Raw genomic sequence first — 27,660 nt, 5'->3', positions numbered from 1 at the left:
GGGGAAGAGGTGAGGGGGCCGCCTCTTCGCAGCCCCGCCGGCCCGGCCCGCGCAGCGCGGCCCAGCCCACCCCGCGCCGCCCCCCGCCCGGCCCAGCCCGCCACGTCGCCCCCGCCCCCTAAGCCGCTGTTGCCATGGCGACGCCGAGGCGAGCCGCGCCGGCCGCGGCCGAGGCCGCCCGAGCCCCCCGGGCGCGGGGGCGGGGCTGCGAAGAGGCGGCCCCCTCACCTCTTCCCTGAACGAGGGCACGCCCCCACCCACCTAGAGGAATCCACGCCCGGCACCCCGTCCCGGCTTGACTCTGTGCGGTCCTCCACTCACGAGGTCGGTGTTCCCAGCCCCAGGTACAGGTGAGGGAAACTAAGGCTCTGAGAGAAGGCGTGTGATCTGTCCTCTGGGGCCAGCGCCTGGTAGTATCCTGGCCACCCGGCCCCCTAGGCTGGGTGCCATTCCTTCAGCAGGCGACCGTCACTGACCCTCAGGGTGAAGCCCCTTGCCTGGAACCTTGGTACTTCAGCAGGGACAACCACCTCAAGGACAGGGTCCCTAGCACCTAGCTCAGGCAGGGGGCGGAGGCTGAAGGGTTTGCTGAGTATCCCTATTGCCTGCTTCAAGATTTGCAGCCACATCTGCGAGAAGACTGGGCCTTCGCTTGACCTGCTGCCGCAGGGCCCCATTATGACCCATGGTGGGCAGGGGTCCGTTCCTAGGACGAGTATGGCAAACCTCGGCCAGGGCCCCCATTCAGGCCATTTCATTTGTCCATCTACCAGGCTGCACTCGCAGGACAGAGCTTAATCCACCCCCAACCCCAGGAGTTCCTGGTCCCATGGAAGAGACAGGGAAGAGAGCAGGCAGGTTGAACCAGTGCTCCCTTGTTAGGTGAGGGAAGATTTAGGGGCTCAAGGGGCCACAGGCTGGGGTGTCCAGGACTTGCAACTACAGAAGGCTATAGAGGGAGAGGAAAACTCATGGGAGGTGAGAATTCCCTGAGGGAGGAATTTGCGAGGGGTTCTGGGGTCTCATCCCCCACCCCAGCCTCAATTCCAGGTGGTATAAGGACAGAAGCAAAGGGGATAGTAACTCATTTTGAAGTGACTGTTGTACACGATCTGATCACCACCTTTCATCCATCATACAATAAAGAATCCAGAGGTGGATACTTGCTATAGGCCATGCCCTGTGCTGATCTGTCCATCTCTATGGCCCCAGCACCCTAGTCATGATGAGGTGAACCATTAGCTGTACACATCATCTCATGTCATCCACACAAGAAAATGACAGAGAAACATTACCCCTTTCAGCAAATGAAGAAACCTCACTCAGAGAGATAAGATGACTTACCCAAGGACACACAGTTTCCAGGCCTGCCTAATGCCAGACCTTTTATCACAGGATGCCCCTCCTCTGCCCACCCTCTGCAGGCTTTCCCTTTTCCTATCTTTCCCCCCTTACTCTTTCCTCTCCCTTGGTCTCTCTGATCCAAAACTCTGCACATCCTCTAGGGCCTACGCGAAACACCACCTCATCCAGGCCTTTCCAGGCAGCGGGGTCCAAATGCCTCTCACTTGGCAGCTCGGTGTCACCCAAGCTACTCTAATCAGCTGTAGTTCAGCAAATACCTCTTCGGTGTTAGGGGCCACAAGAGGGACCCTCCTCCAGAGAGCAATCCCTAATGGAGAGGGACCACAAATGGTGGCAGGCCAAGGAGTAGGCTCTCTGGGAAACTCGGCATGAAGGCCGGAATCTGCACTTGTGTGTAGGCTCTGGGTGCCCCAACCTTGGTCTCGTGCCCGTTCGGCGGGGAGGGGAGATGCACCTGGTGAACTTGGACGGGTTCATCTCTCACAGGTGTTGTCAAGCAAGTTCCCCAATGGGCTTATACTTTGTCTTGGTTTTTATTTTCTACACCGAGGAAAATTTCACGATTTTTACATTCTTGTGGTACAAAGAACCACGAGGCATTTTTCACAATTTCTGTAGTCATTATGTAGCTATACTGACAGCTCTATCCTATTTCTGAGTTCTTTTTTTTTAAAAAGCGTTCTTCCTTCTAGGAGGTTGAGTGGGACCGTGACACTTCCTCTTCCCCGCCCCTCCCCCTAGGGCTAGACTTCAGGCTCCTCTGACAAGCTGCCCCCTCCCTGAAGCTTACCATCCCTCACCAAACCAACAATGACCTTGGGGTCTCAGACTCTCTGTAACATTCGTTCATTCATTCATTCACATTTATCGAGAGCCTACTATGTGCTAGACAGCCAGCCGTTAACACTATGAGGGAAGCAGAGTGCAGATTAATTAGAGGACAGGCGGCTCAGATTCTTCAGGGGAATGGGGAAGGTCCCTGTTAACCCCCCCCCATCACACCCTGAAGGACTTTGTGTCCGCCAGAGGACCCAGCTCAAGGCTCTGGATATAGCGGGCTTAGCAAATGCTCATCCTCCCAGAAAGCCACAGTTGGAGGGGGACTCAGATCCAGAAGTCTGGATATAAGGGTGAATGAGACCCGGAGAGGGGAAGGGACTTTCCCAAAATCACATAGCAAGGTTAATCAAAGACCCCAGACTCCAGTTCCCTACTCTGCCCAGGCTCACAGCTTGCTTACTGACCTCTTTCATGGGGTGGAGGGCCGAGGTTGGCTTTTCACCCAGCCCCGGCCTGGCTGAAGGGAGAGGGGCCTTTTCTCCTTTCCCTTCATGAGCAGGTCCAGGGACACGATTTCTGGAGGAGGCTACATCTCCAAACTCAAGAAGCATCTTCAAGTCAGAAAATCTCATTCTAAACCCGAGTCAACCTTAGTGAGAGGCAGTGGGCAAATCATGTCCCTTCTTTCAGGAAAGCAGGGTCCTTGAGGCCCACTTTCTAGGACTGCTGTGGAGTGGAGCTGGTTCTGAGCCCTGGTTTGCCTGTCCCCTGCTCCCTGTTCTCAGCCACTGGCCCGCTCCGAGCCTCAGTGTCCCTATCTCTAAAATAGACTAGTGATGGTACCTACTTTATAGGGTTGTGGGAAGGATCAAATGAGGCAGGCTATCACCGGTAAAATAGTAAGGATTCAGCCACTACACTCCATAGTTGCAGCTTTATTATTATGACTACTGATGTTGGCGGGAGAGCAACCACCGATTTTTGCCCTGAGAAGGGACATGACCACCACGGGCGGGAGTCTGTCTGGGCTCTCCCAGGAGCCTGAAGGCTGTCTCGCAGCAGGGACAGGCTGGTGTCATGCCTAGTGGATGAATGAACACGCTTGCAAAATGATCCCGGAGCCATGGAATGTCATCCCGTTTGGTAGTTTCGAACGCTTTTAAACAAGCACTTTTTTCTAAAGCAACCTCACAGAGACTCCCAATGTACAAAGTGTGCGAGCTGGGGGCGGCCGGGGCTGCTCAGGGGGAGGCCTCAGCTTTCATTCACTAGAGCAGGGACTGAAAGCTCAGCGAGCAGCCAGTGCACTCCGTGAGGACAGAGCCCGCCAGATGGGGTGTGCGGCCTCTACGGTCCCCTGTGCCCAAGGCTGCTGCCTGCGGGACTGGGTGGGAACAGCTGTGTCACCTCTGCCCCTCTCTGTGACGGCCGGCTGCCCATTCCAGCTGATCCACACGGCTCCCCTGGGCTTCCATCCATGCCACCGACCAAAGTGCAGGGCAGTCCCCAGTGGAGGAGAGAGAGGCCTGTGGGTCTCTGGAGGGAAGGACCCAAGTTCTCAGCAGCTCCCTTACCCCTTTCCAGCCACTATGCCACCATCCTGACATCTGGCCCTAACCCTGCTCACCCCTTCCTCAGGATGTTCTGAGAAACTTTCTCAAGGGCCATAGAGAATTCCAGAACATGATTTGTTCATTCACCCATTTCAGTCAATTCCAAGTGATGTCAATGAGGAGAGATGACCAGTTGTGGAGCCCCTGCTCTATGGGGTCACTGCCCATGGCACTCACCGGGCCCCTCCCAAGCCCTAGGAGGGAGGCCCAGGAGGGTCCAATGCCTGTTATTGGGAATGCAGGGAGGATGTGTGCTGCAGAATACAGAATGTTTGGGGTTTTCAGAGGCTCAGAGAAGTTAAGCCACTTGCTGAAAGTGGCAGAGCTCTTAGGTGGCCAAGCTGGGGGGTTCTAGCCCCTGGGGTGGGCAGGGTGGGGGCCCTCTCCCTATGTGCCCGCATATAGGCCCCAAAGGCCAGACTGGGAACCAAGAGCTCAGCCCCAACCTCCCGGGACCACAGGCCAGACCAGAGGAGAGAAGGGGAGTGCCCTCTCTCCCTGACCACAGGTCAGGGCCTGGCCGCTCCGGGTGGGGACACCTTGCCCAGGCCCAGCCTCCCACATGCCTCATGCATGAGTCACCTAGGCAGCACCTAGGGGACGACAGGTTTGCATTCCAGCGCCACTACTTGGGCACCCAGAAGCGGCATGTCACCACTGGTCTCGGAGCCATGTTCAAACCTGAGTGTGAAGCATGGGACACTGTGCCTGGCACATAGTAGGTGCTCTGTCCCCACGGGTGACTCCCTTCCCCCAACTCCATCATCTGTTTGGCGCTGCATCCGCCATCCTGTCTCCATCGCCTTCTCCCCTTCCAACACCCAGACCAGTGAGCAGGCCTGACCTGCCTTTGACTCCCACTGAGACCTTGCTCAGGATGGAGGCAGAACCCAGTGGGCTCTCCCCCAGCCCAGGCCCCGCTCCTCCTCCAGCGGCCGTCTCTAAGGCCTGCACCCAAACAGCCTTCAAGGAAGGAAGCTGTTTTAACAGGTGCGTCTCTCAGGACCTTTCTGCAGCTTTGCACGAATGCCAAAATCACACCTAAAAACACAAGAAAGGGAGGGGAAGACCCCATCTAGATGGTTCCACCTCCCTCAGCCCCAGGAGAGGAGATTGGCTGGGCACACTGGCTGGCAGGCAGTCCCAACAGCTCAGCAGGCTCAGGCTCCGGCTCCGGGAAGAGGTCCTGCTTCCAGAGTCACAGGGAGAGCTGAGAGGGCCCAGATCGGGCAGCCAGGCCAGAGCCCACATGGTACAGACAATGCCCCCGAGGCCCAGGGGGGCAGGGCGCTTGCCCAGAGTCACTGAGTGAAGCAGTGGCAGAAGCACGGCAGAACCTAGGTGCCCTGTCTCCTCACCCAGTGCTCTCTGCAGCACCCCAGACTTCAAGAACCTCTCAGGCTCCCCACATTTCCTCTTTCCAGGCCTCGGTCTTCCCTTCTGTATCATAAGGGCTGGGTTGGGTGATCACCAAGCTCCATTCCAGCACTGATACCTGGTGATTCTAAAGAGCTGAAGCTATGGGGCGCCTGGGTGGCTCAGTCGGTTAAGCGTCTGCCTTCAGCTCAGGTCATGATCCCGGGGTCCTAAAATGCAGCCCCACATTGGGCTCCCTCCCTGCTCAGTGGGGAGGCTGCTTCTCCCTCTCTCCCGCCCCTGCTCATGTTCTCTCTCTTTTTCAAATAAATAAATAAAATAAAAATAAAATAATAATTAATTAATTAAAAAGCTGAAGCTAGAGCAGCTGCCTTCCACAGCTGGGCTCTCCAGTGCCAGCAATTTCTCTGGCTTTGCCCAAGTCCTTCAGATGCACGGTTCCTCCTGCCCTCCCTTCCCTGTTCCTGGGGCTCTGCCCTCAGCAAGCTGCCGGGCTTCTCTGACCTCCTGCCCTGGGAGGTATGGACCCCTCAAAGAGGGTCCCAGCTGGAGAATGACTCACTAATGGTGGAAGGTCAGACATCGTGACAGGGGTGAGAGGGGAGGCATTTTAAGCCAGGATTAAGTCAGTGCCTTCCTGGCAGCCACCTATTTGAAGGCCACTCTATGCCCACATAACCCTCCGCAATTGCCTGCTCTTTTGAACGTAAGACCTCCACACTCCAGCATACCGGGAGAAGGCAGCCAGACTACTTGGGCCACACAAAAAAGAACCAATTCACGAGCCATGAGAACCAGCAGGGGGCCGGACCTTGGCACACAAGGGTCACTCTTGCATTAAACACTCATTGGTTAACCGTACTTAAACACATTCCCATGGAGAAATGCACACAGCCAGAAACACACACAAATTCAAGGACATGCATGCATACAAAGACACCGAAGGGGGGGTGTGCCCACAAAGGAATGCATGGGTAAACATACAAGTCTCCTCACCACCCCCACACACAGATACACACACATAAACATACGAGCACATTGACTAGCACACATACAGATCCACACATACAGGTGTGAAACATGCAAATAAAGATACGCTGAAAAAAGCTCACAAATACACATACATGCTCAGCTGTCACCAGGTACACACAGAATGACACACAGGCCAAACACCAGCCCGTGTGTGTTCATGTTCACAACCACAGCAGGAAGGGAAAGTGGCCCAGAGAGCCCCGTTCAAAGAGCTAGGAGCCCAAATCTCGGATCCAAGGGAAGAAAATGCTGTTGCTACCATAGTTCCCCTGATCTGTGTGCAGGACCTTACTTTGTACCAGAATCTCAGGACATCCTATTTGCTTCTCTCACACCCTGAAAATTGGCCTTCCCAGCTCCCTGAACATGTGGTTTTTTGGGAGTCTTGCAGCCTGGCAATTGTTCTTCAGGGCCCCACCCCTATCCAGAGCTAGAGACCCCTGCCCCAAACATTTCTCCTTCTGCCATCATCATACCTAAAACTCTACCTAGGTCCCAGGATTACCTCAATCTCTAGGAATGCGCAGGTAAAATGCAAATACTTTTCATCCCCCCTCCCCCAAGACGCATGGTAGAAAAGGGTTCCACCACTTAGTGGCTATGGGCCCAAGGCCGGTGACCTAACCATCCGAGTCTGTTTCAATTTCTGTAGGAGGAAGACAACAGCAGCCACCTCAAGGTTGTTGTAACAAGTCAATGAGATCATGCATGTAAAGAACTTAGCCCATTTCCCGGCACGCGGTAAACGTTAGCTACTATCATCATCATGGTCATTGTCATGGTTTTTATTGCTTGGACTTTGACCACCAGGGGCCAGCCCTGCCCTTAGCCAGAAGGAAACAGAGGGCAGGAGTTTACCAAAGCAAACTGTGTAACCCAAATCCCCTTTGATGGGGAAGACAGCTGGTCAAGGCTCATTCAGGGTGTATTCCTTGAGCCTTCCCATGTACTGAGTCCTGGAAGGGACTTTCTGCCCTCAAGGATCCCATAGTCCAGCTGGAGAGGTGGTGCTGGCCCTTCCTAGACACTCCCAGGAGTCTCTTTGCTGCTTTGCTATCTCCAGTCTTGCCTCCCTTTCCTTGTCCACTCTCCACGGGCATCCAGAAGGGTCCTTGATAAAGCAGATCAGATCCTGCCCTAACCAGCTCCACCCCCTTCCACAGCTCCTGGGGCTTAGGGATAGATGCCTAGATCCTTGGTAAGGCCCCTAAGGCCTCTCATGATCCATCCCCTGAGCTCCAACCTCCTTGTCTTCAGTGGGACTTTCGGAATTACCAGCCCCTCCTGCCACAGGGCCTTGGCACAGGCTGTTCCCACAGCCTGGAAAAGAGGCCTCCTTTGCCCAGGGGATCCTGCACACCCTTCAGTCTCTCCTCATAGTCTCTCCTCAGGGGCCTACCAGATGCCCTGGGATTAGGCCAAGTCACTCTGCAGACTTATCACAGTTGTAATTATACATGTGTTTATTTCATGCCTCCCTCCCTCACAGGATTGTGGGGGCCATAGTGGCCTGGGTTCCCAGTGCAGGACGCCTGGCAGGTATTCCTAAATACTTCCTGAATTAATTAACAAATATTTATGATACGAAAGAAAAAGGAGAAAGTTGAGAATATGCTCTGGGAGGTTTTTTAAGGGATTCTACTTGTAGTCAATCTGGGTGGGCTTGCTGGAGGAGGCAGCTTTTGAGAGTCTAACAGAAACATTGAAAGTGAGGCAGTGGGGGATCTTGCTAAGATTATCTGGGGTAGGGAAGCCACATATGAGAATTCCAGGCAGAATCACAGCACAGGCAATGGTGCAGAGGTAGGAAAGCCGTAAGTCTGGCTGCCTCAGAGGCCCATGGAGTGATCACAGGTCCCTCTGACCTCCAGTTACACACCACCACCTGAGCCCAGGCTGATAACATGGGGCATAACCCCCCCCACACACACACACACACACACACAGTGCAGAGGACACCCAGGTCAAGAGGTCCCCTAAGGAAGTCTAAGAGGAAGGAGGAAGGGGGCATCCAGTTGGGAAGAGGATAAGCATGTGCAGGTATGAGGAGGGAATGAGGACAAGAGAGGACCTCCTGACACGTAACAGTGCCCAGGACTGAGTGGCATCGTGAACAGAAATCAGACACACATTTCTGAGGTCTCAGGAAGGGATGTGATAACCCAGAGCAGCCTGGGAGTGACTCACTGCCCCATAAATCCTCCGGCTAGCCGACACTTGCCTTAGCATAATCAGCCTGTCCCAGAGGTCTGGACAGCTACACACCCTTCATCAGCTCTTTAAGCCCTTGGCCAGCTCTGACCTCGGGGTGGGGAGTCCAGCACCGAGGGCCGCCTGGCTGCAGGGAGGCTGACTCCATCAGGGAGCCTCACCCCTGCAGCAGGATCTCCACTTTCTCCCTCTGCCTCCCTCCAGGCCCTGCCTGAGGTCCCAGCACCAGGCCAGTCTTCCTAGGGTGACTCACTGACGTTGGTGCTTAGGCCCTGGGTCCTATGCTCCGTACGCTCGCTCTGCAGGAGTGAACACTCTCAGCAGAGGCCGCCTGGCAGAGTGGTGAGAAAACCATGTTCAGAGTCAAGAAATGTGAGTCCAAAACCCAGCTCTGCTATTAATAATAATGAGGACTGTTCCAGTATGCTAATAAGAGTAAACCAGATGTACTTATTCAGCCCTGTCTAAGCTTCAGGCGCTGTGTTAGAGATTTACAGGACTTACCTCGTTTAATTCTCACAATCCGACGTGCAGATGAGAGAATGGAGGCTCAGAGAGGTCAAGCAACTTTCACAGGGTCACACAGCTAGGAAGTGGCAGAGCTGGGGTCAATCCAGATAGTCTGTGCCAGAGCCGAAGCTCTTCCATAATCCCATTACCACACTGTAAGGCTCTAAGCAGGCATCTTAGCCTCTCTGTGACTCACTTTCCCCATCTGTACAACGAGGGGATTGGTCTAGTTGAGGTCTAAATCCTTCCCAGTGTGGGCATGCTATCTTTCCCCTCCCTGGTGACCCACGTGCAGGTGACAACAAATGGGAGGGATCTTCTGGACAGCACAGCCTTCAGGAAGGAAGGGTGTTAGTGGTGGGGACTCCAGCTCTGTGCTGGAAAGTGAGATCCTCCCCGCCCAGCCCCCAAGCACCCAGCTGGCCCGGAGTAGCCCCTGAGCAGCAAGGCAGGGAAGAGGTGCTATCCTGTTTCTCCCTGCACCAAGAGCCACCAAGGAGCACCAGGACCCCAGGGTGCCCCAGCCCCAGGGACAAGTAAACGTTATACTGGGAGGGAGAGGTGAGAGGCGGGTGGCAGCCCCATAAATCCACCTGAGTGAGCAATGCTTTTTAAAGCCCTTTTCACTACAGGATACAAAACGCACCATTTTGGGAGAGGATTTTATAGGCTATTTCTCCTCCTGGGTGATTTACCATCTGCAGGCCTGGCTCACCTGGGAGTCCTGCCCCTGAGGGATCATGGGAACCCATGGGGTAGAGTCAAGGTCAATTTTACAACAAGGGCCGGTGTCCTTGCCAGGGCTCTGTGGTGGTCTGGGTGACTTGTCCTGAGCTCTCTTCCCAAGATGGTTGGCCACTTGGCCCCAGAGACACCAAGTGGGGCTCTCAGAAGCCAGAAGATCTCTGCTCCCCTCCCCTCCCCACCCAGCACTCACTCATGGAATTCATTCCCTGCCTCTGTCTCTCTCATCCACATTCACTGCACAAGCCCATCCAGGTGCCCACCATAAATGAGGCCCCGTCTCAATGCCCAGGGTTCAGATAAATCAGAAACAGTCACTGCCCTTGAGAAAGTCACCGTCTGGTAGATGGTTAAATCACAGTCTGTGGCCTAGGGGAGGGGATGCCTGCTGGAGTGAGGGGAGCGCGGAGGAGGGAAGGAGCTCTCAAGGCAGGGAAATGGGGAGGATAGGACCAGCCTGTAGGAAGGAGGACCCTGAGGCTGGGACAGGCCTGGGGGCACCAGTGGCAGGGGCTGGATAACTCCCCCCCCCCGCCCCACCCCCCCGCAACCATCTAAGATGCTGGAGCAGGGCAGGGTAACAATCATGGCTTGTTTTAGGCATTCTTTAAGCAACTCCACAGGAAAAGTAACTCATCCCAATGCAGGGCCTTGTATCAGAAACAGATGTCATGCTGCCACCTCCAAAGAGGGCCTCCTGGCTTTGGAAACAATTCCCACCCGAAGACTCAGAGATAATTATGTCTATAATCCAACCCAAATGCCACTTGATGTGACAGACGCAATTGCTTCATTTTCCTACCATGAGGGGGTGGGGAAGTGAAGGCATCTGAGCCCTGCCCCCCACATCCAGTCTCCTGCCCCCCCACCCAGAAGAGAGCCTGCAGGGGCCACGGGATGGGGTGGGACGAGGGGAGCAGTTCCCTTCCAAGCCAGGAGTGTCTGCCCTGCACAAACACCTCTTGACCCTCGGGGGCCACGCGGGCTGGATGCAGGGCCAAGACCAGATGAGGCAGGGAGATGGGGAGGCCCAGGTTCCAATGCCAGCTCTATCCCCAGTTGGCTCTGTGACCTGGGACAATGCACCTCCCCTCTCTGGGCCTCAGTGTTCTCTTCTACAAAATGGAGAGAATAGCAGCATGGTGGGCAGAGCCCGGGCTGGTGCTGTGGGCCGGGCTCTGCAAGAATTTCAACACTGTACAAATGGCCAGGGGCTGGCAGAGCCGGGATGTGAACCCACGTCAGTGGGACTTGCAGCCCAGGCTCTGACCACCACCCCATCTCTACCAGAAGACCAGCCTTGCTCTCTTCCAAATTCCTGGCAAGGATGGAACAAGACACCTGCAAACCGTCAGAGAATGGCCATGATGGAGTGTCTACTGGTCAGCCCGGCGGCCCTCGGGGTGGCCAGCCTCAGCCTGTGCCTCTCCTCTTGCTGGAAAGCTGCGTTGGCCCCAGGCCTTGCCCCACTCCAATGTCCCTAATTAGGGTCCTCTTTCCTGGGTCCCCCAGCTCTCTGGCCAACCCGGGTCCAGTCAGCTCAGCCACCAGTGGCAGGCCCAGCTGTCCATAGGCGCTCCTTGATTTGAGTTCTCCCCTCCACCCAGTGGTGAGCTTTGCGGCTAGTAGTTTAGCTCAGCTGGGGCCCTGTGGCCCTGGGGGGCACACAAACCCCTGGGACTTCCAACTCTCCTCTGGGAGTGGCTGTCCAGGCGGCCACTCGCTGCCCTCTGCTGCCCCCAACTGGTGGGAGACAGCCCTGTGCAGACACCTGCCGCTCCCTCCATCTGTACTCACCACCTGGGAACTTGGTCTCTCGCCCCTTAGGAATCACTTTACCCACCTCCACCTCCTGCTGCCAGGGCTGAGCCCTAGAAGCTCTGTCAAAGGCAATGTCGCATTGGGGCAGCAGATGATGGGTGAGGAGGGAGGTGTCTGTCTGATTACCTGAGGGTTTGGGGGAAGGTGTCGGGTAGGAGTGAGCCCCACCCACCAGAATGGGGGACAGGCGGTGAACATTGGCTGAATGCTTCCCCTGTGCCAGGCACTGGGCCCTCACAGCCACTCCGTGAGTAAGGGGCTCCTGTGCTCATTTACAGATGGGGAAAGAGAGGCTCAGAGTCAGGCAATGATCGCATCCATTTATTAATGGGGCCGGCAGCCTCTGAGCCCTACCAAATACCACAGCCCATCCGCAGTCCCAGGCCTGACCTCAGGTTCAGGAGGTTCCAAAGAGCCCCCTGTCCCACCCACATCCCTGACCCGAAGAGCATCCTGGTCCACCCTGGCTGCCCTGGTCAGCTCCTGCACCTGGGTTGTCTGTGACAATGTCCCCATCTCTTGCATTCCCACTGCAGGAAAGGAGCCTCTCCCTGCAGAAGGTGAGCACACACACCAAAATGATAGTAATTTTCCTTTTGGGTTTGAACAGTTTAATAACAATTAGGCTCCAGGAATGGCAGGGGCGGAGGAAGGCTCTCTCCACCACCCTCTCTTCTGGGGAACATTGTCAGATACCGGGCTGGGAGACTCCAGCTCACAGGGCTCGACTGAGCCAGGTATTGTGAGGAGGGGCTTGGAGCACCCATCTGTGGGACCCCGATCCAGGGTCCAGCACCACTGCCTTGTCACAGTCAACCATGGCTGCATGGCTTGACCTCCCCACGTCGGCTTGGGGGCCACAGACCTAGACGTGTCCCACGTGAATGCACATCCAAGGTGGGCCAAGGGCAGCCCGGAGTGGGGGAGTGCGCCCCGACAGGAATTCCAGGCAAGCCTCCCCTCTCTGGGCCTTCGCTGTACCACGTGTGCAGTGACAGCATCGGCTCATCTGATCTGTGAGCCTGACCAGCTTTTCTGTCCACCACCCCAGTGCCTAACTGGAGCGGCCCGAGCTGAGAAGGGGCACTAGTGCGACAGGCAGCCCAGGAGAGGGCAGCGTGCTGACGAGTGGGCAGGAGCCACGGATGCCCTTTCCCTTCAGCCTCTCCTCCCAGGAAACCGACCAGATGGAGGTGGGGAGAAGGTCTCGACTGCAGGGAAGAGAGAGGGCCGGAGCAAGCCAAGCATGAGGAGCCCTGAATCGGGGGAATGGAGAGACCTGGGCTCAATCCCAGGCTCTGTCCCAGACGTGCTGTGTGACGTGGGGAAAGGACCCTACCCTCTCTGAGCTTCAGTCCTTCCTGTGTCCAGGGAAGACTTCATGATCATTTCCAACAGCCCTCAAGGGTGGTGTGGAGGGGGACCCTCACAGGCCTGCATATAGGCAGGACAGGTAGACAGCTGAAATCTGGGGAAGGTGCAGAGAGAGAAGCTGCAGGAGCGGGAAGAGGGGCAAGTAGCTGGGAAATCCTGAAGTCCACATCCCAGAGATCTGCTGGCTCCACTCTCACCCAGCATCCCCGGCGGCTCCTGGGTCCCACAGGGGAAAATCCAGAGCCTTCACCCACTCACTTTCCTCTGCAGCCACCCCCCACTTCATGCCTCCAACTCACCAACACTCTAACCCCATGGGGCCATTGGCTTGTTCCGATTGGCTTCTGTCGCCCCCAACTGGAATACTCTTTTCCCTTTGTTCCCGACAAACTCCTACACATCCCTCAAAACTCAGCCCCTCTGAGCCTCTTCTAGGAATTCTTCCCTGCCCTTCCTAGCCAACGGGGACTGCCCCTTGTTCTGGGTGCCCACCGCACCCCAGCCACGCCTCCAGCACAGCTCCAGGACCAGCGAGGGTGCGCACAAATAAGCATCCAGTAAAAGCGGGTAATTGAAAGGAACTAAGACCCCCTTCTAGAAGCATCGGCAATCAACCCGGTACTGAGTTTATCTGCAGCTTCCACCAACCCCCTGGGCCTTCCCCTCCCTGACACTTCTCCTTCTCCATCTTGCAAAAAATAGCCCTGAGACCTAATTTCAGCTAAACCTTCAAACACGATTCTCCACTTTCAACTTCCTGAGGAGGAATCAATTGGCTGTCAAGTTTCCCAGAGCCTCTGCCACCTCCCACACCCCAGGCCTGCCAGCTCTCCTCAAGGTCGATGGGAGGGGGTGGGGGCAGAGGAGGGAGAGGGGAAGGACCCAGCCTACACCAGGGGCGGTTGGGTCTGGGGAAGGTGGTAGGCTGAGGGGACCTGTGGGGAGGGCAGGATTGTCATCACTACCTTCCCCCCAAATCAAACCATGAATTCCCAACATGGAGTGGCAGGTGACAGGGCGCAGCATGCTGCTGTGCTAAGGGTTCCTTGGCTTTGGGAAGGGAGATGGGCCCATGCAGCGCCTCTGGACCCAGCCTGACAGTCTGTGCAGACACAGGGCCCCTAGCTTGCTGCCTGCCTGCCCTCTCTGTCCCTCTCTCCCTTCCAGGATTCCCTATTGATACAGAGAAGACAGATCTGGGTTTGAGTCTTGGCCTCATCATCTCTTTAAAGCCTGACAGCTGAAGGCCAGAGATGGGCAGGAGGTCCATCTGGTCACCTGCTTCCAGTTTCCTTCCCCATCCTACCCTCATCCAGGGTCCTCCACAACTTTCAGGGCACACACCAGCCTGCTAGCACCGTGTGGTCCTAGTGGCCCACTCCCAGCTGGATGGTGAGCTTGCACAAGTCCAGCCCCTCCCAGGCTCTAGTCTTCATGGAGGAGGTAAAGAGGTAAGTCCTAGACAATACAACATGTTGCTTCTTCACTAAACTACACGGTTGCAAAGGGGCACTTCCGTAAGAGGTGGTGACATCCTGTCACCCGAGTTTCAGGTGGCAGTGAAGACACCAGTTATTCAAGTATATCCTGTGCTGTCTCCCCTGTCTCCCCCAGGCAAAACCATGTTCCTGAGTTCCCTCGGGGGGATGCACAGAAGAGTAGTCAGCCACGTGCGTGAGGATGTGGCTTATGCGAGTGCATGTGAGCAAGCATAAGCGGGGGCGGGGGAGAGGGTGTGCTTTTTGTCCTTCACAGGGTCTGGGTGCAAGTGTGTCCCCAACACCCAAGACCCACCCTCCCCCAAACACCCTGTCCTCTGCTCTCCACCCTGACCCTCCCTAGATCTGTACTGTTCTAAAGCCAAAAAGGGAAACACAATTCCAAGGACAGCGGTGGATTTTCTATATCAAGTGTCTACCCTGGGTCAGACCTGGGCCTATATGCGCCAGGACTCCCGAACATCCACTATAGTCCTTCAAGGAAGGGTGGACATTCCCTACTTTACTGATAAGGACACAAAGCTCACCGAGTGACTAATGAGGTCACACAGGTCATGGAAGAGCCAGGATTTGAACCCAGATCCCTACCTCTGAGCTCTCCAGCACTTCCGAACTCTGAGCACCAGCCCAGGAAACAAACTCACACCCCTTGGGGCGCCTGGGTGGCTCAGTCAGTTAAGCGTCCGACTCTTGATTTTGGCTCAGGTCATGATCTCAGGGTCGTGGGACTGAGCCCCACGTCAGGCTCTGCACTCAGCGTGGAGTCTGCCTGAAATTCTCTCTCCCTCTGCCCCTCCCCCTGCTCACGTGCATGCTCTCTCTAAATAAATAAATAAATCTTAAAAAAAAAGAAAAGAAACTCACATCCCTTTCCTTAACCACTGCACACGGAAAAGGACCAAGGTGCCCCGAGAAGGACACAATACGCGAGTGTCTAACAGTCCTGGCATCCAGGCCTGGCTCCATCACTCCGGAGCCGTGTGACACCGGGCGAATGACTTCATGACCTCACGTCCCTCAGCCTCAGTTCCCTCATCTGTGCAATGGAGCAACTCGTGGTACCTCCCCTCGGGGTCACTGTGAGAAGTGGGGAAAATGACAAGGGAACACGCCTTCCAGCCTGCAGAGCCCGGCCATGCAGTGGGGGCCCCTGAGTCCTGGCGCCTGAGGGCCCAGAAGGCTGGGGCTGGCTCTGCCCCACGCATGGTTTCCGCACCAGGACACGGGAAGGGAAGACGCCAAGCCTAGCCGGCAAGTGACAGCCACATCAAGGTGTGCTGATACCTTTAACGAGCAGCAAAAGAAGGGGGAACAGGGAAAAAGCCACACTGAGAGGCTCCGGGAGGGCAACGGGGGGCAACAGCTTTCCTCCTCACAGCCAGGAGCGCACGCTCACACTCTGACGTCAGACGGGCTGGGTCTCAATCTTGGCTCCACCATTTATTGGCCCTTGGATCTTGGCTGAGTGACTTCCCCTCTCTGAGCCTCCATTTTCTTGACTGTGAAATGGGGTGATCAAAGTCAGCTTCAGGGCTGTCTTGAGGATTAAAAAAGATCACCAATGTGAGACCGGAAGCACAGGCAGGTGGCTACCTTATTATGAGTCATTGTTCCCTAAGGCCCCTGAAGGCTCAGCCCCAGTGGCAGGTCTCGGCCTCAGCTGCAGTTGACTGGAGTCGGGGTCACCCAGGGGTCAGTGCCTTGGCCCTCCCTGCAGGCTGAGACCCTCTCCCAGGGGCCCCCGCCACACCCGGGGGAGGGACCCTGAACCCACTCTCAGCCTGGGCTTCCCTTTCCTCCTCGCTGCCCAAGGCTGATTCAGAGCCTGAAGCTCCCAACCACCACTTGGGGGAGCCTGTTAAAATGCAGATATCCAGGTTCTGCCCCTGGCCCCCTGCTCTGAGATCTTGAGGGGGCCTAAGAATGTCTTTTGCAAGCATTTTTATGACACACAGACAGGTGGGAGAATCAGTTGCCCTGGGGAAAGACCAATCCCTTAGCCTGGCACCTGAGGCTCCCCCTGACCCAGACTCAGCCCAGCTTCCCAGCTTCACCCCCTACCCTGTCCTCCATACCCCTCAACTCCAGTCCCACCGAGCATTTTGCTGTTCCACAAACACACCAATTTCTCGCGTGCCTCTGTGCCTTTGCAGCTGTTCTTCCCCCTACCTGGAACTCCCTCTCTCACTGTCCCTGGAACTCCCTCTCTCACTGTCCCTGACTACCCAATTTCTACTGACCCTTCAAGACCCAACTCAAAAGTCAGCCTCTGGGGGGGAAGAGCTGGTCACTCCTAGCTCACCCGGAGCCCTGATATCGCACTCATGGGGACAGCCAGGCCTGTGCCCTCTCTGTTCCCTCTACCCAAAACCCTCTTCCCCCTGCTCCCCATAGGGCTGGCTCCTCATCCGTTGGGCCTCAGCACAAATATCACCTCTCGACCACACCACCTCCAGGAAGCCCTCCTGGTTTTCTCTATCACAGCAGCCTGCTTTTCTTCACAGCACATAATCTGAACATCAGAATGTGAGCCCATAAGTTCAGGGGCTTTGTCTAGCTGGTGCTCTGGTGGCCAGCTTCTCCCACTCAGCCCCAGTCCCAAGAAAGAATGGGACACAGCTGGCCATAAAAACTACTGAATGGATGGATGCAAACGTCCATCTCCGCTATAGACCATGAGCTCCCAGGGGAAGAGACCGTGGCTACTACTTCTCCCTGTCTACTAATTCTCCATGCCTCCAGTGGCTCACAGAGCTCCGGACTGAGAAGCACATGGTAACATGCTGGATGGGGAAGAAAAGGGATGCCAAACTGTGCGTGCTTGGCAAGGACACAGAGAGTCAGATGTTAAGGGTCACCGCATTCTGTCTCCGTAAAGTTGTTTAGGTTTGTAAGAAAAAGGTGTATGCCAGTGGGACCACGAAAATCAACAGCTAAAGTATATATGCCGTGTTTTGTCAATTCCAAGACATCATCAATTTTAAGATACAGCAATTCTTTTATGTGTCTCCAAGAGAGAAAAAAAAAAAACATAGCAATTAAATCATGACACACCACAGGCTGTAACATGAGAGATATTAATGTGTAAAAATAAAAACGGTGCCATCCTAAGAGTTGAGGAAGCGCGGTGTGCGTGTGCGCACGTGGGCTGTGTTTATCTGGCCTCGCACTAGACTCTCTCTCCCCCAGCCAGCTTGCTCCAGGCCCCATGGCTGCAGGGCTGGCTGTCCTGTTTCTGCCCCCTCCCTCACAGGATGGGACCCCCACGTGGCCCCCAGGCTGAGCCACCGAGAGGGGAGCAGCTGAGCGATCGGATACCTAGAACGAGGGAGGCTGGATGCTCTCCCGGTCCGTGAGGCTCCAGGAAGGGGGCCCGCGGGGTCACAGAGCAGCACCCCTGGCCAGGTAGCGATGGTGACGCAGAGATAGTTACCGTGACCCGGAACGGAGTAGCGGCCGAGGGCTCCATGCTGGGGCTCTTCTCTGACAGGCTGCCGGGCAGACTGCGCCGGGAGCCTGGCCTTTCCTGGGGCGACTCTGTCAACAGAGGGAGAGAGAGCTCGGTGAGGACGGGCAATCGAGGCCACTCAGTCCGGCCCTCCTGTCATGCCCATCCTGGCCAGGACAGCAGACAACTGGTCCCCATAAAATAGTACAGTCCCCATGGAAAACAGTTTGGCGGTTCCCCCAGAAAGTGAAAGACAGAATTACCGCATGACCCAGCAATTCCACTCCTGGGTATATACCCCAAAACCTTGAAAACAGGGACACAGACACATACACAGACTTGTATGCAAATGTGTAAGGCAGCATTATTCCTAACAGCCAGAAGGTGGAAGCAAGCCAAGTGTCCATCCACAGATGAAAGGATGCATGCAGTGTGGGAGAGCCATACAACGGAATGTGGTTCCATCACAAAAAGGAACAAAAGTTCCGATACACGCTGCAATGTGGACGAACCTGGAAAACACGCTGAGCAACAAAAGCCAGACACAAATATTGTATGAATCCACTTACATGAAACACCTAGAATCGGCGAATTCACAGAGATGGAAAGCAGACTGGAGGTAACCAGGGGCTGAGGGCGGGCGGGATGGAGAGGGTATGGCTTAATGATAGGAGTTTCTGTTTGGAGTGATGGGAAAGAGTGGGAAACAGTGGTGATGGTCGGACAACACATAACATACAGCACATAAATATACTCAATGCCATTAAATTGTACGCTTAAAAATGATGCAAATGGCAAATTTTATGTAATATGTATATATACACCCCAATTTTTAAAAAGATTTTATTTATTTATTTGAGAGGGAGCGAGAGCACCGAGGGAGAGTGAGAGGGAGAAGTAGACTCCCCACTGAGCAGAGAGCCGGACGCAGGGCGCAATCCCAGGACCCCGAGATCAGGACCAGAGCTGAAGGCAGATGCCCAACTGACTGAGCCACCCAGGCATCCCACCCCAATTAAAAAAAAAAAGGGTGTCCTAAAACCTGTACTTCAAGTCATATATCTTGTGACATAATGAGCTCCCTGTTACTGGAGGTATACAAGTAGTCCCTTCAAACATGAGAATCTGTGATCTCCGGGTTCTAATTCAGACCTTCTTTTCCAGAGGCCTTAAACTTGATGGAAGTGCAAGGGCTGGCTGTTTCCAGGATCAAGCGTAGCAGCCCGCTGGTTATTCTGTGTAGCCATGGGGGGCCCAGTGCACCACAGCGTCCCACAGTTCAAGAGAAGCTGGAAATCTGAGTTTTTTAAAATATGAAATATTCTGATTTTTAAATGGTGACAGCTCATTTAAAACTCATGGCCATGATCTGAGCATGTCTGTTCAGAACCTCCCAGGTCAGTGCAAGCTGGTCGCTTTCCCAGCTGTTCCCTCACACCATGCTCGCCATGTTCAGCACCGGGTGCCTCTTTTCCAGGGCTCTGACTGGGACCCCCCCCACAGAGGTCTCTGGGCCCAATGCCATCCTGCAGGCCCTGGAGGAGACGCTTGGCGACCCCTCTGTCCCCCGCTGTTGGCCCCCTTCTGGCTCCTACAGCGACAGCCTGGCCAAGCCTCCTATCAAAGTTCTCACATGGGGGGTGCTCAGGAAAGGCCTGTTGGTTCGCAAGGAAGAAAAAGGATAGGGCAGAGATTTCCCTGGTATGCGTGCACACACAGGCGTAGTCAGGCGCATGCCCGGCAAACACACATGCACTTCCACATCTGTGCGTGTACGCACACAGACTCATCCCCAGGGACACGTCCGTGTGAGGACAGGTGGATGTGTGCACGTGCACAGGACAGATGACCAGGAGCAGGCTTTCCCAGAAGGCAGAAGGGGCTACTGGGGACAATGTCTACCCCTTCCAGTCCATTCCCTCATTGCAGCCAGATTGAACAGGGGTCTTCAGACGCGTGGAAGGCCAGAGCTGAGCCTGTCACCCCCCCAGGACGGGCTCCAGTACAGCAGGAAAGCCACGGGGGTGGGCCTGGGCATGGCTGACCACCAGGCAGACCTAAGGCAGGGGTTGATACCAGGTCTGGATGTGCACTAGCCAGCCCTGGGCCACCTCCTCCAGAAAAGTTTCCTCCACTCGGCTCCTCCTCAGCCCAGTGACCGCGATCTCTGAGGGCCTCAGTGTCTTGCTTGTGGTGCTTCCTGCTGAGAACCTTCCACCCTCCTCCTCCACGGTCCCTGCTAGTCACACTCTAGGAGACACCCGCTCTTTCTGGAGGTTTCCCTAGGAAATCTCTTCTTGTGCTCCCCAGTCTACTTTCACCTCTCTCCCCAACCCCCGGCACCCCACCCCCATCACCTCCACCTGGGTGTCCACCATAACCACTGTGTCCTACCCACGTGTGAGGCACTGTGCTCAGCCTCCAGAAGCCCTTCAAGAACTTCCCTCCCTCCCCCAGCACACACACACACACACACACACACACACACACACACACACACACAGAGCTCCATCAGCCCTTCCTGGGCAGGTGGGCCATCATGGCTTCAAGCAAGACACATGGAGTCACCTGTAGGGCATGAGGAGCCCAGCAAGGCTGCCTCTCTTCTGAGACCAAGACTGATACTCCCCCCAACCTGTGCAGAATACCTCCTCTTGCCTCCTAGGTCTGAGCCAGGAGGCTCTCGGGGGTTGCTTGATCCAACCACCCATTTTACAGATGAGGAAACTGAGAGGAGAGGAAAGGAACTTGTCCATCAGCCGCTAACCCAATAGGTCTAGAGCAAAGACACTCTCAGGTGCTCCCAAAATAGCCTTAAACTTCAATCCAGAAGCCCTGGCCATGCCCCATCCCTGTCAGAAGGCAGAAAGGCAGCAAGGGGGCTACAGGGCAGGAAAGGATAGGAGTCGGCTCTCCCTCCTGCATAGAGTGGCCAGTTCTTCTCCCTGACCCCTGGAGCCTCCCGGCCAATGCCCAGCACAGGGCCCTGCCCTCCAGAGGAAACTGAAGGGGAACCTTTGGACCTTTCCAGGTAGCTTCTACTGGCCCCGGCTCTATTCTCCACTCTTCTCCACCCTGCCTTCTGTTCCAGTGGGCTGACCTGTGTGGCCCCCACCAACCGAGCTTCTGGGCCCCCCAGCTTCCATGGGGTTAGGCCAGCGCAGGGGTGGCAGGGGGGAACTGGTGCAGAGATCAGGGGAGGGAGAGTCGCCCAGGCTGGCTGCCTCCCTCCCTCCTTCCACTGACAGTCCCAGCTATTATCAAGATGAGCCTGTCTCCTGAGCCCTGGCCCACCTCCCCTCCCTAAGCCTCAGTAGATCATCCCTGGTTGTCACTAGCTCTGGGGTCCTGCACTCTTCCTCATGATTCCCCACACCCGCCCACACCTCAAATCATCCTAGCCTAAGTCCCATCTGCTTCCTGTGGGACCCTGACTGATCCACCAGGCAGGATCCCAGCTGCCCAAGACCCAGCCCCTCCTCCACGGAGGGGGAGGGACGGGGGCGGGGTGGGGGCAGGCCAGGAAAGAAGCCGTGTGGTGCTCATGGTCCTCAGGGCAGGGTCCGGGCCGGATCGGGCTCTCTCCCCATCCGACACCCCAAATGGCTTTCCCAAGCCTGCCACAGGCTCAAAACACAAAGTTAACAACAACCTCATGGATCACTGAGTTCTGAGCCAGCATCTCTCTACCTTCTCTTCATTACCATTTCCCCTGGAGAGGGGTCTTTTTAGACATTTTTTCCCTAGTTCCCCCCCCATAAAACTTTAATACCACGTACCCAGTAGCTTATCTTTATGACCTGTACATATATTGGGCTTCATACAAAGAAAGAGTGAGAATTTTTTTTGCACCCTCCCTTCCAAGAACCAATTTTTTTCGCCCACTTGGAGCACTATCGCGCCCACTGAGAAGGAAAGTTCTGGACCCATTCATATAGAATCCCCACATGACAACTTGGACAGCTGTGGTGAGCTCCATTTTCCAGATGAGGAGACTGAGTTCTCAGAGGCAAAAATGACTTCCTCTAAAGTTCCGCCCAGTAGGAAGTAAGAGTGCATGCCGAAGCTCCTTAAACTGCCCCCCCAAACCCCCACTGAGGACCTCACAGAAGGCTGAGGATGCCTGGAGCCTGGGGCAGGGGGAGGAACGCAAGGCGGGCACTAGGAGACGGATTCAACCTGGCCTCTGCTGCGTGACTCCAGGCCAGCTCCTGATTTATCAGCAAGCCAATGAGTCAGGGGGTTAGAGCAGTGACTGTCTCAATCCTCAACTACCAAAACAAAAGCAAAGACAAAAAAACAAACCCTCTTTATTTTACAGAGGCAAAGAATATGGAAAGTTGACCGCCTCCCCCCCATCCTCATTCTGCCTGCAGGGATTTAGCCTGAGTCCTTGACAAAAACCCAGATGCCTATGCCCTTTGATTTAGCAGTGCTTTTTTTCTAATTTGGGGAAGCAGACACTGGGAGGCTCAGGCCCTGTGCTCCCCGAAGGTCTAAGCAACACAGCTGGGTAAGTGACCTAACACTGTGCAGCATGAAGCTGGCATCCCTAGCCTTGGAGCACTGATGCAGGAGTCTCCCCTCAGCTCAGACTCCTTCTGTGACCTCCACATGACCTCGGGGCTCCCAACCTGCAAAACTAGGCCACAGGACGAGCCGATCCTGGATCCCCTTTCCACCACGAGGTCAAAAGAGTCTCCATTTTCCCAGGAACGCCAGGCTGTCTTCCCACTCCTGGAAGCCACAGCCAGAGAAATGCATTTTAACCTTGATGTGTTTGCAAAAAAATAAATAAAATAAAATCGGTTTCATTCAAATGCTGCTGGCTTGGTTGCCATGGATACCACCTAATCATGAAGGATGACTGTTACTTGTTCCCATGGAAACACGGAGGCCTGAGGAACATCCTGTAATTTCAGACAAGACACCAAATTTCAGTTGTCAGGTTGCACTGCCCAGATCTTAATGCTTAAAAACAGGGAAAGGCAGCAACCTCTAATATTGGTGTCAGGAGAAAAGAAGTCAGCACGAGTATAGAAAAAGGAGAAGGGAGACAGGGGTGTATGTGTGTGCTGGACCTCAACAGTGACCAGGAAAATGCAAATTAAAACTACCAGATACCATCTCACACTGTTCAGATAGGCAAAAATAAAGAAGAACAGTGACCCCGAATGTTGACAGGGATGTAGGGGACTCTTTCATCACTGCTGGTGGAGTAGAAGGGTCTGAAGAACAATTAGATCAGAGCTAGTGGAAACCGACACACACGCACGCGCTCTGGGACCAGAACGCCCTCCCCCCCACGTCCAGTCTAGAACGCTGCTTCATCCTTGCACATGGAGATCTGCACAAAGATGTCTCCTGCCACACTGTTTGTAGTAGCAAAATGTTGGGAGCAGCCTGGATGTCCCCCAGTAGGGGAATGGGTGACCCCACCCCGGCACCCCGGGGCAGTCATTTGGCAGAATACGATACAGCAAGGAAGAGGGTATGATTTCGGGGACTCTGTTCACATGGCACACAATGACGCTAAGAAGGACCCGATTCTATAAGATCCACATGAAGCATACACAGAAACAAGACGTTGAGTGAAAAAAGTACGTTGCCCAAGGAAATGGGGTGCGATCCCCTTACACACATTTTTGTACCAATGTTCGTAACGTGCGTAATAGCCAAAAACCAGAAATAATCAAAACGTCCTTCAATAGGTGAATGGTGAAACTGTGGTCCATCCACCACAGTGTATGAGGCTGAATAACGCCCCCCAAAGAAGTCCACACTTCTTCCTAATTCCCAGCGCCTGTGAATTGTTACATTACACAGAGACTCTGTGGACAGGATCAAGGTTAAGGAGATGGAAGTTTATCCTGCATTATCCAGGGGAAAATAGTCTTAAATGCAGAAGAGGAAGCAGAAGGATGCAATGATGGAAGAGGCAGGAGACATTCTAAGCATGAAAGGAATGATAGAAGAAGAGATCACAAATCAAGAAATGTGGGTGATTTCTATCTTGAAACTGGGAACACCCTTCCGCTGACAGCCAGCAAGAAAACGGGACCTCAGCCCTACAACCACATGGAACTGAGTTCAGCCAATGAAATGGATTTTTCCCTAGAGCCTTTTGAAAAGAACTCAACCCGCTAACACCTCAATTTTAGTCCTGCAAGCCCATGACCCATGGCAGACTTCCGACCTACAGAACTGTAAGATGGCAGATCTGTGTTGTTTGAGCTGCTACGTTTTTTTTAAGTTTATTTATTTTTCTTTTTAAGTACACTCTACACTCAACGTGGGGCTTGAACTCACAACCCTGAGATCAAGAGTCATATGCTCTTCTGACTGAGCCAATCAGGTAGCCCTAAGCTGCTAAATTTTCATTTGTTGTGGCAATAAAAGGAAACAACACACATACCATGAAATGCTACACAACAATAAGAAAAAGAATGCACTATTGATAGATTTCCACAAATTTCCACAACTGGGGTGGATCTCAAGGGCATTATGTGGGGGAGTGGGGGTAGCCAATATCAAAAGGCCACATAGAGTATGATTCCATTCATATGGCATTCTTAAAGTGGCAAAGTCCTAGAGATGGAAAAGAGATTAGCAGTTGCCAGGGCTTGGGGATGGTGGGGGGCAGGCAGGTGGGTACAGCTATAAAGGGGCAGTACGAGAGCTCTTCGTGGTGATACAATAGTCTTGTGTCTTGATTGTGGTGGTGGTTACACAAATGTACACATGTGATAAAAATGGCACAGAACTGGGGCGCCTGGGTGGCTCAGTCAGTTAAGTGTCCGACGCTTGGTTTCGGCTCAGGTCATGATCTCAGGGTCATGGGATCGATCCCCGCCTGGGCTCCATGCTCAGCACAGAGTCTGCTTGTCCCTCTCTCTCTCCATATACATAAAATAAATAAACAACGTCTTTTTAAAAACGGCACACAATTACACATATACATGGTAGCAGTTTGCAGAAAAGAGTGGATGAAAGCAGCCCCTGGCATCCAGAATCCAACCTGGCATTCACAGCCGTGCCATGTTATTCTCCTTTTGGACATAAAGAATCTTCGAGGGTACCAGCCTCAGACAAGTTTACCAAGATAAAGTGAGACAAAACAAGGCCATTTCATAATTTTGTCTAAGCAACAGACAAAAGCCAAGTCACTGAGCCACCCACAAAATACCAAACACCCTCCTACCTTGGCTACAATGACTGACTGCTTCTTCCTTACAACGACCGCTTTATCTTCATGCTTGTCTCCCCTCCCTGAAGATACATTTGGAGATACCCCATCATAAAATTGCCCCGCTTTCTGACAGCAGCCAAGCTAGAGTGAACCCCACTTCCTTAGACATCCCCCAAAGCACTCCATCAAAGCCCAAATCCTATAGCAGGTTTTTTTCTACCATATTCGGACTGAGATGTCCTGTGGTTCCCAGTGGTGTATGTTCTCCCTCGCTGGCGTAACAAAAAATAAATCCAACTTGTCTAACTAGGCACGCTCCCAGGGGGTTTCTGGCTGGAGGGCATCGATGCTGGAGGATACTGTACTATAGTCACGTGAGACGTAACTATCAGGCGAAACCAGGTGAAGGGTACACGGAAGCCTCCCTGTACTCTTTTTGCAACTGCTTATATATCTGTGATGATTTCAAAATGTAAAGTCAATAAATTGCCTATTTGAAATACATGGAATCATATCTGTGTGTAAATAATTGAGATTTTCCATCCCAAGAAACTAACTGCAGAAATGTATTGGTATCCAGTGTTACCTAATAGAGAGAGGAGCTAGCGATCCAGAGGTAAGAGGCACAGAAATATGAACCTCAGCGCACAGGCTTACCCTAGACTCTTCAGGCTGAAGTACATTTGTTGTCTGTGTGATTAATCTGATACGAGGTTTTACCTTCTGTTTGTGTGTGTGTGTGTGCACAAACTCATATAGAAAAAAGGCATAAACCGTTCTCGAAACATTATCATCAGAGGTTCTCTCTGAAGAAGGGGATGGGCTATGGGTGGAAACAGATGACTGCATCATTAACTGAATGAAGAATAATTCAGACTTCCAAAAACTAACAGTAAAATTAAAACATAAAAAGTGGTATGATGATTCAGTACGAATTGGGCCCCCCTGAACACATAGGAAAGGAAGAGAAAAACACAATCAGAAAACAAAACCAATAAATCAGAAACAGCGGTCCAAATGACCAGACAGCTACAGAGAGTGGCTCAGGAAGAGTCCAAAAAGTGGACCTAGGAACAAACCAGTGGGTGAGGGAATACGGCTCCCCATCCTGGAGTGCCAAAAGACTGGTGCCCACCCCCCCCACCCCCCTCCACGGGAGTGGCCAGGTAAACAGCAGGAAGAGCCAAAGGTAAAATCACCATGGCAACAGGCCATGGAATCTTCACATTGTTAGAACTTTCCAGACGCAGCAGTCCAACTATGATGGCTCTGTGTCTATCTTTGTGTGCGTTAATGAAGCACATCCGTACTGTTATTATCTGCTTGTAACAGTGAGCTAAATAAAGAGTGAGTTTGCCAAAATATTGCATTGATAAGTTGGTAGGTCTCCCGCCTCCCATTGCGCACTTTTTCCAGTTCAGTTTGTGGTCACCTGTCTTTGGGAGAAGGAGGACAGGTGTTCCTCAGAGATTACTAAGCCTTACCCACCTTCAGTAGGCAGAAAAATGGTCCCCAAAGAGCCCATGTCTCGATCCCTAGAACCTCTGAATATGTCACCTGTGTGGTAAAAAGGGACTCTGCAGACGAGATTAAGTCAAGAATCCTGAGATGGGGAGTTTACCTTGGATTACCTGGTGGGCCTGATGTAATCCCAAGCAGAAGGAGACAGGAGGAGGGTCAGAGAAGGCATAGCTGGTGCCGTGGTGAAGGGAGCAAGGGGGGGCGGGGGGGCATGGGTCAAAGACTTCTAGAACCTGGCAAAGGCCAGGAGACTGACTCTCCCCTAGAGCCTCTAAGAGGAATAATGTCCTGCCGACACCTTGATTCTAGCACCCAGGGACACTGCTTTCAGACTTCCAACCTCCAGAACTGTAAGATAATAAATCTGTGTTGTGTTAAGACACTGAATTTATGGTCATTTGTTACAGTAGCAACAGGAAACCAATACAGCCACTGATAAAAGCACAACTTACTCTAATTACATTAAAGTGAAGATAGAGGGATAGCGCCGTCAGATCGTTGGCCGATTTAGGACAGCGGACACTCAAGGTCTCCCATCTCTCGCTTACAGCTGCTTTAAAAAAGGAGACGACCTTCCTTCTAGAGAGACAATATTCTTCACCATATATAATGTAAGCCTTTTTCTTTCTCCACAATGCACTTGTTATCAAATGACACACGTGATAACCACAAGAGTATAGGGTACGTTTGCTGGTTATTTTGCAATATAACTTAGAGATGTTTTCACATCTGTGCCTGGAGAACATTTCATCTTTTCGTACTCAGCACTCTGTGTATTTATCCTCAGTATAGATACTATTTACATCAATCATACGTCTCTAGGGTATATAAGTTCTAATGATAGCACTCCAGAGGGAACCATGATTATCCAAACCTAAATATTCTGATGTATTATTAGATTCATCCTATTTTTTCATTTCATTCAGAAAATATAAGCTATTTCTTTTTTCTCCAAAATTCAACCTCAGAACCTAATGTTCTACACTTTTGTTTAAAAACTGTATTATTAAATTAGTACATGGCTATATAACAGCCTTCATTTTTTTCCTCAACAAATTAAAATGGGCATAAAGCTTTAAGTGTGTATATATTGATTTTTACATATAACTTGAAAACTCCCTTTACCTTTCTGTACTCGACAACTTGGAATTCAAATTCTAAATGATCTCCCAGCTT

General features: G+C 53.3%; 1 protein-coding gene across 4 annotated transcripts in view; it reads right to left on the bottom strand.

The window, feature by feature from the left end:
* The window catches only part of DAB2IP (DAB2 interacting protein), a 186,999-nt gene that overhangs the window by 83,039 nt on the left and 76,300 nt on the right, over nucleotides 1–27,660 (bottom strand). For all 4 annotated transcript variants that reach the window (XM_032418216.1, XM_032418215.1, XM_032418218.1 and 1 more), the window contains exon 2: nucleotides 17,760–17,863. In XM_032418216.1, the coding sequence (XP_032274107.1) occupies nucleotides 17,760–17,863 (104 nt within the window). The remainder of the gene's footprint in view (nucleotides 1–17,759; nucleotides 17,864–27,660) is intronic.

This window comes from Phoca vitulina, unplaced genomic scaffold, assembly GCF_004348235.1.
Source record: "Phoca vitulina isolate PV1807 unplaced genomic scaffold, GSC_HSeal_1.0 scaffold21, whole genome shotgun sequence".
Classification (NCBI taxonomy): Eukaryota; Metazoa; Chordata; class Mammalia; order Carnivora; family Phocidae; genus Phoca; species Phoca vitulina.
Note: the sequence above shows the minus strand (reverse complement) of the source record. Positions and strands in the feature narration are given on the sequence as shown.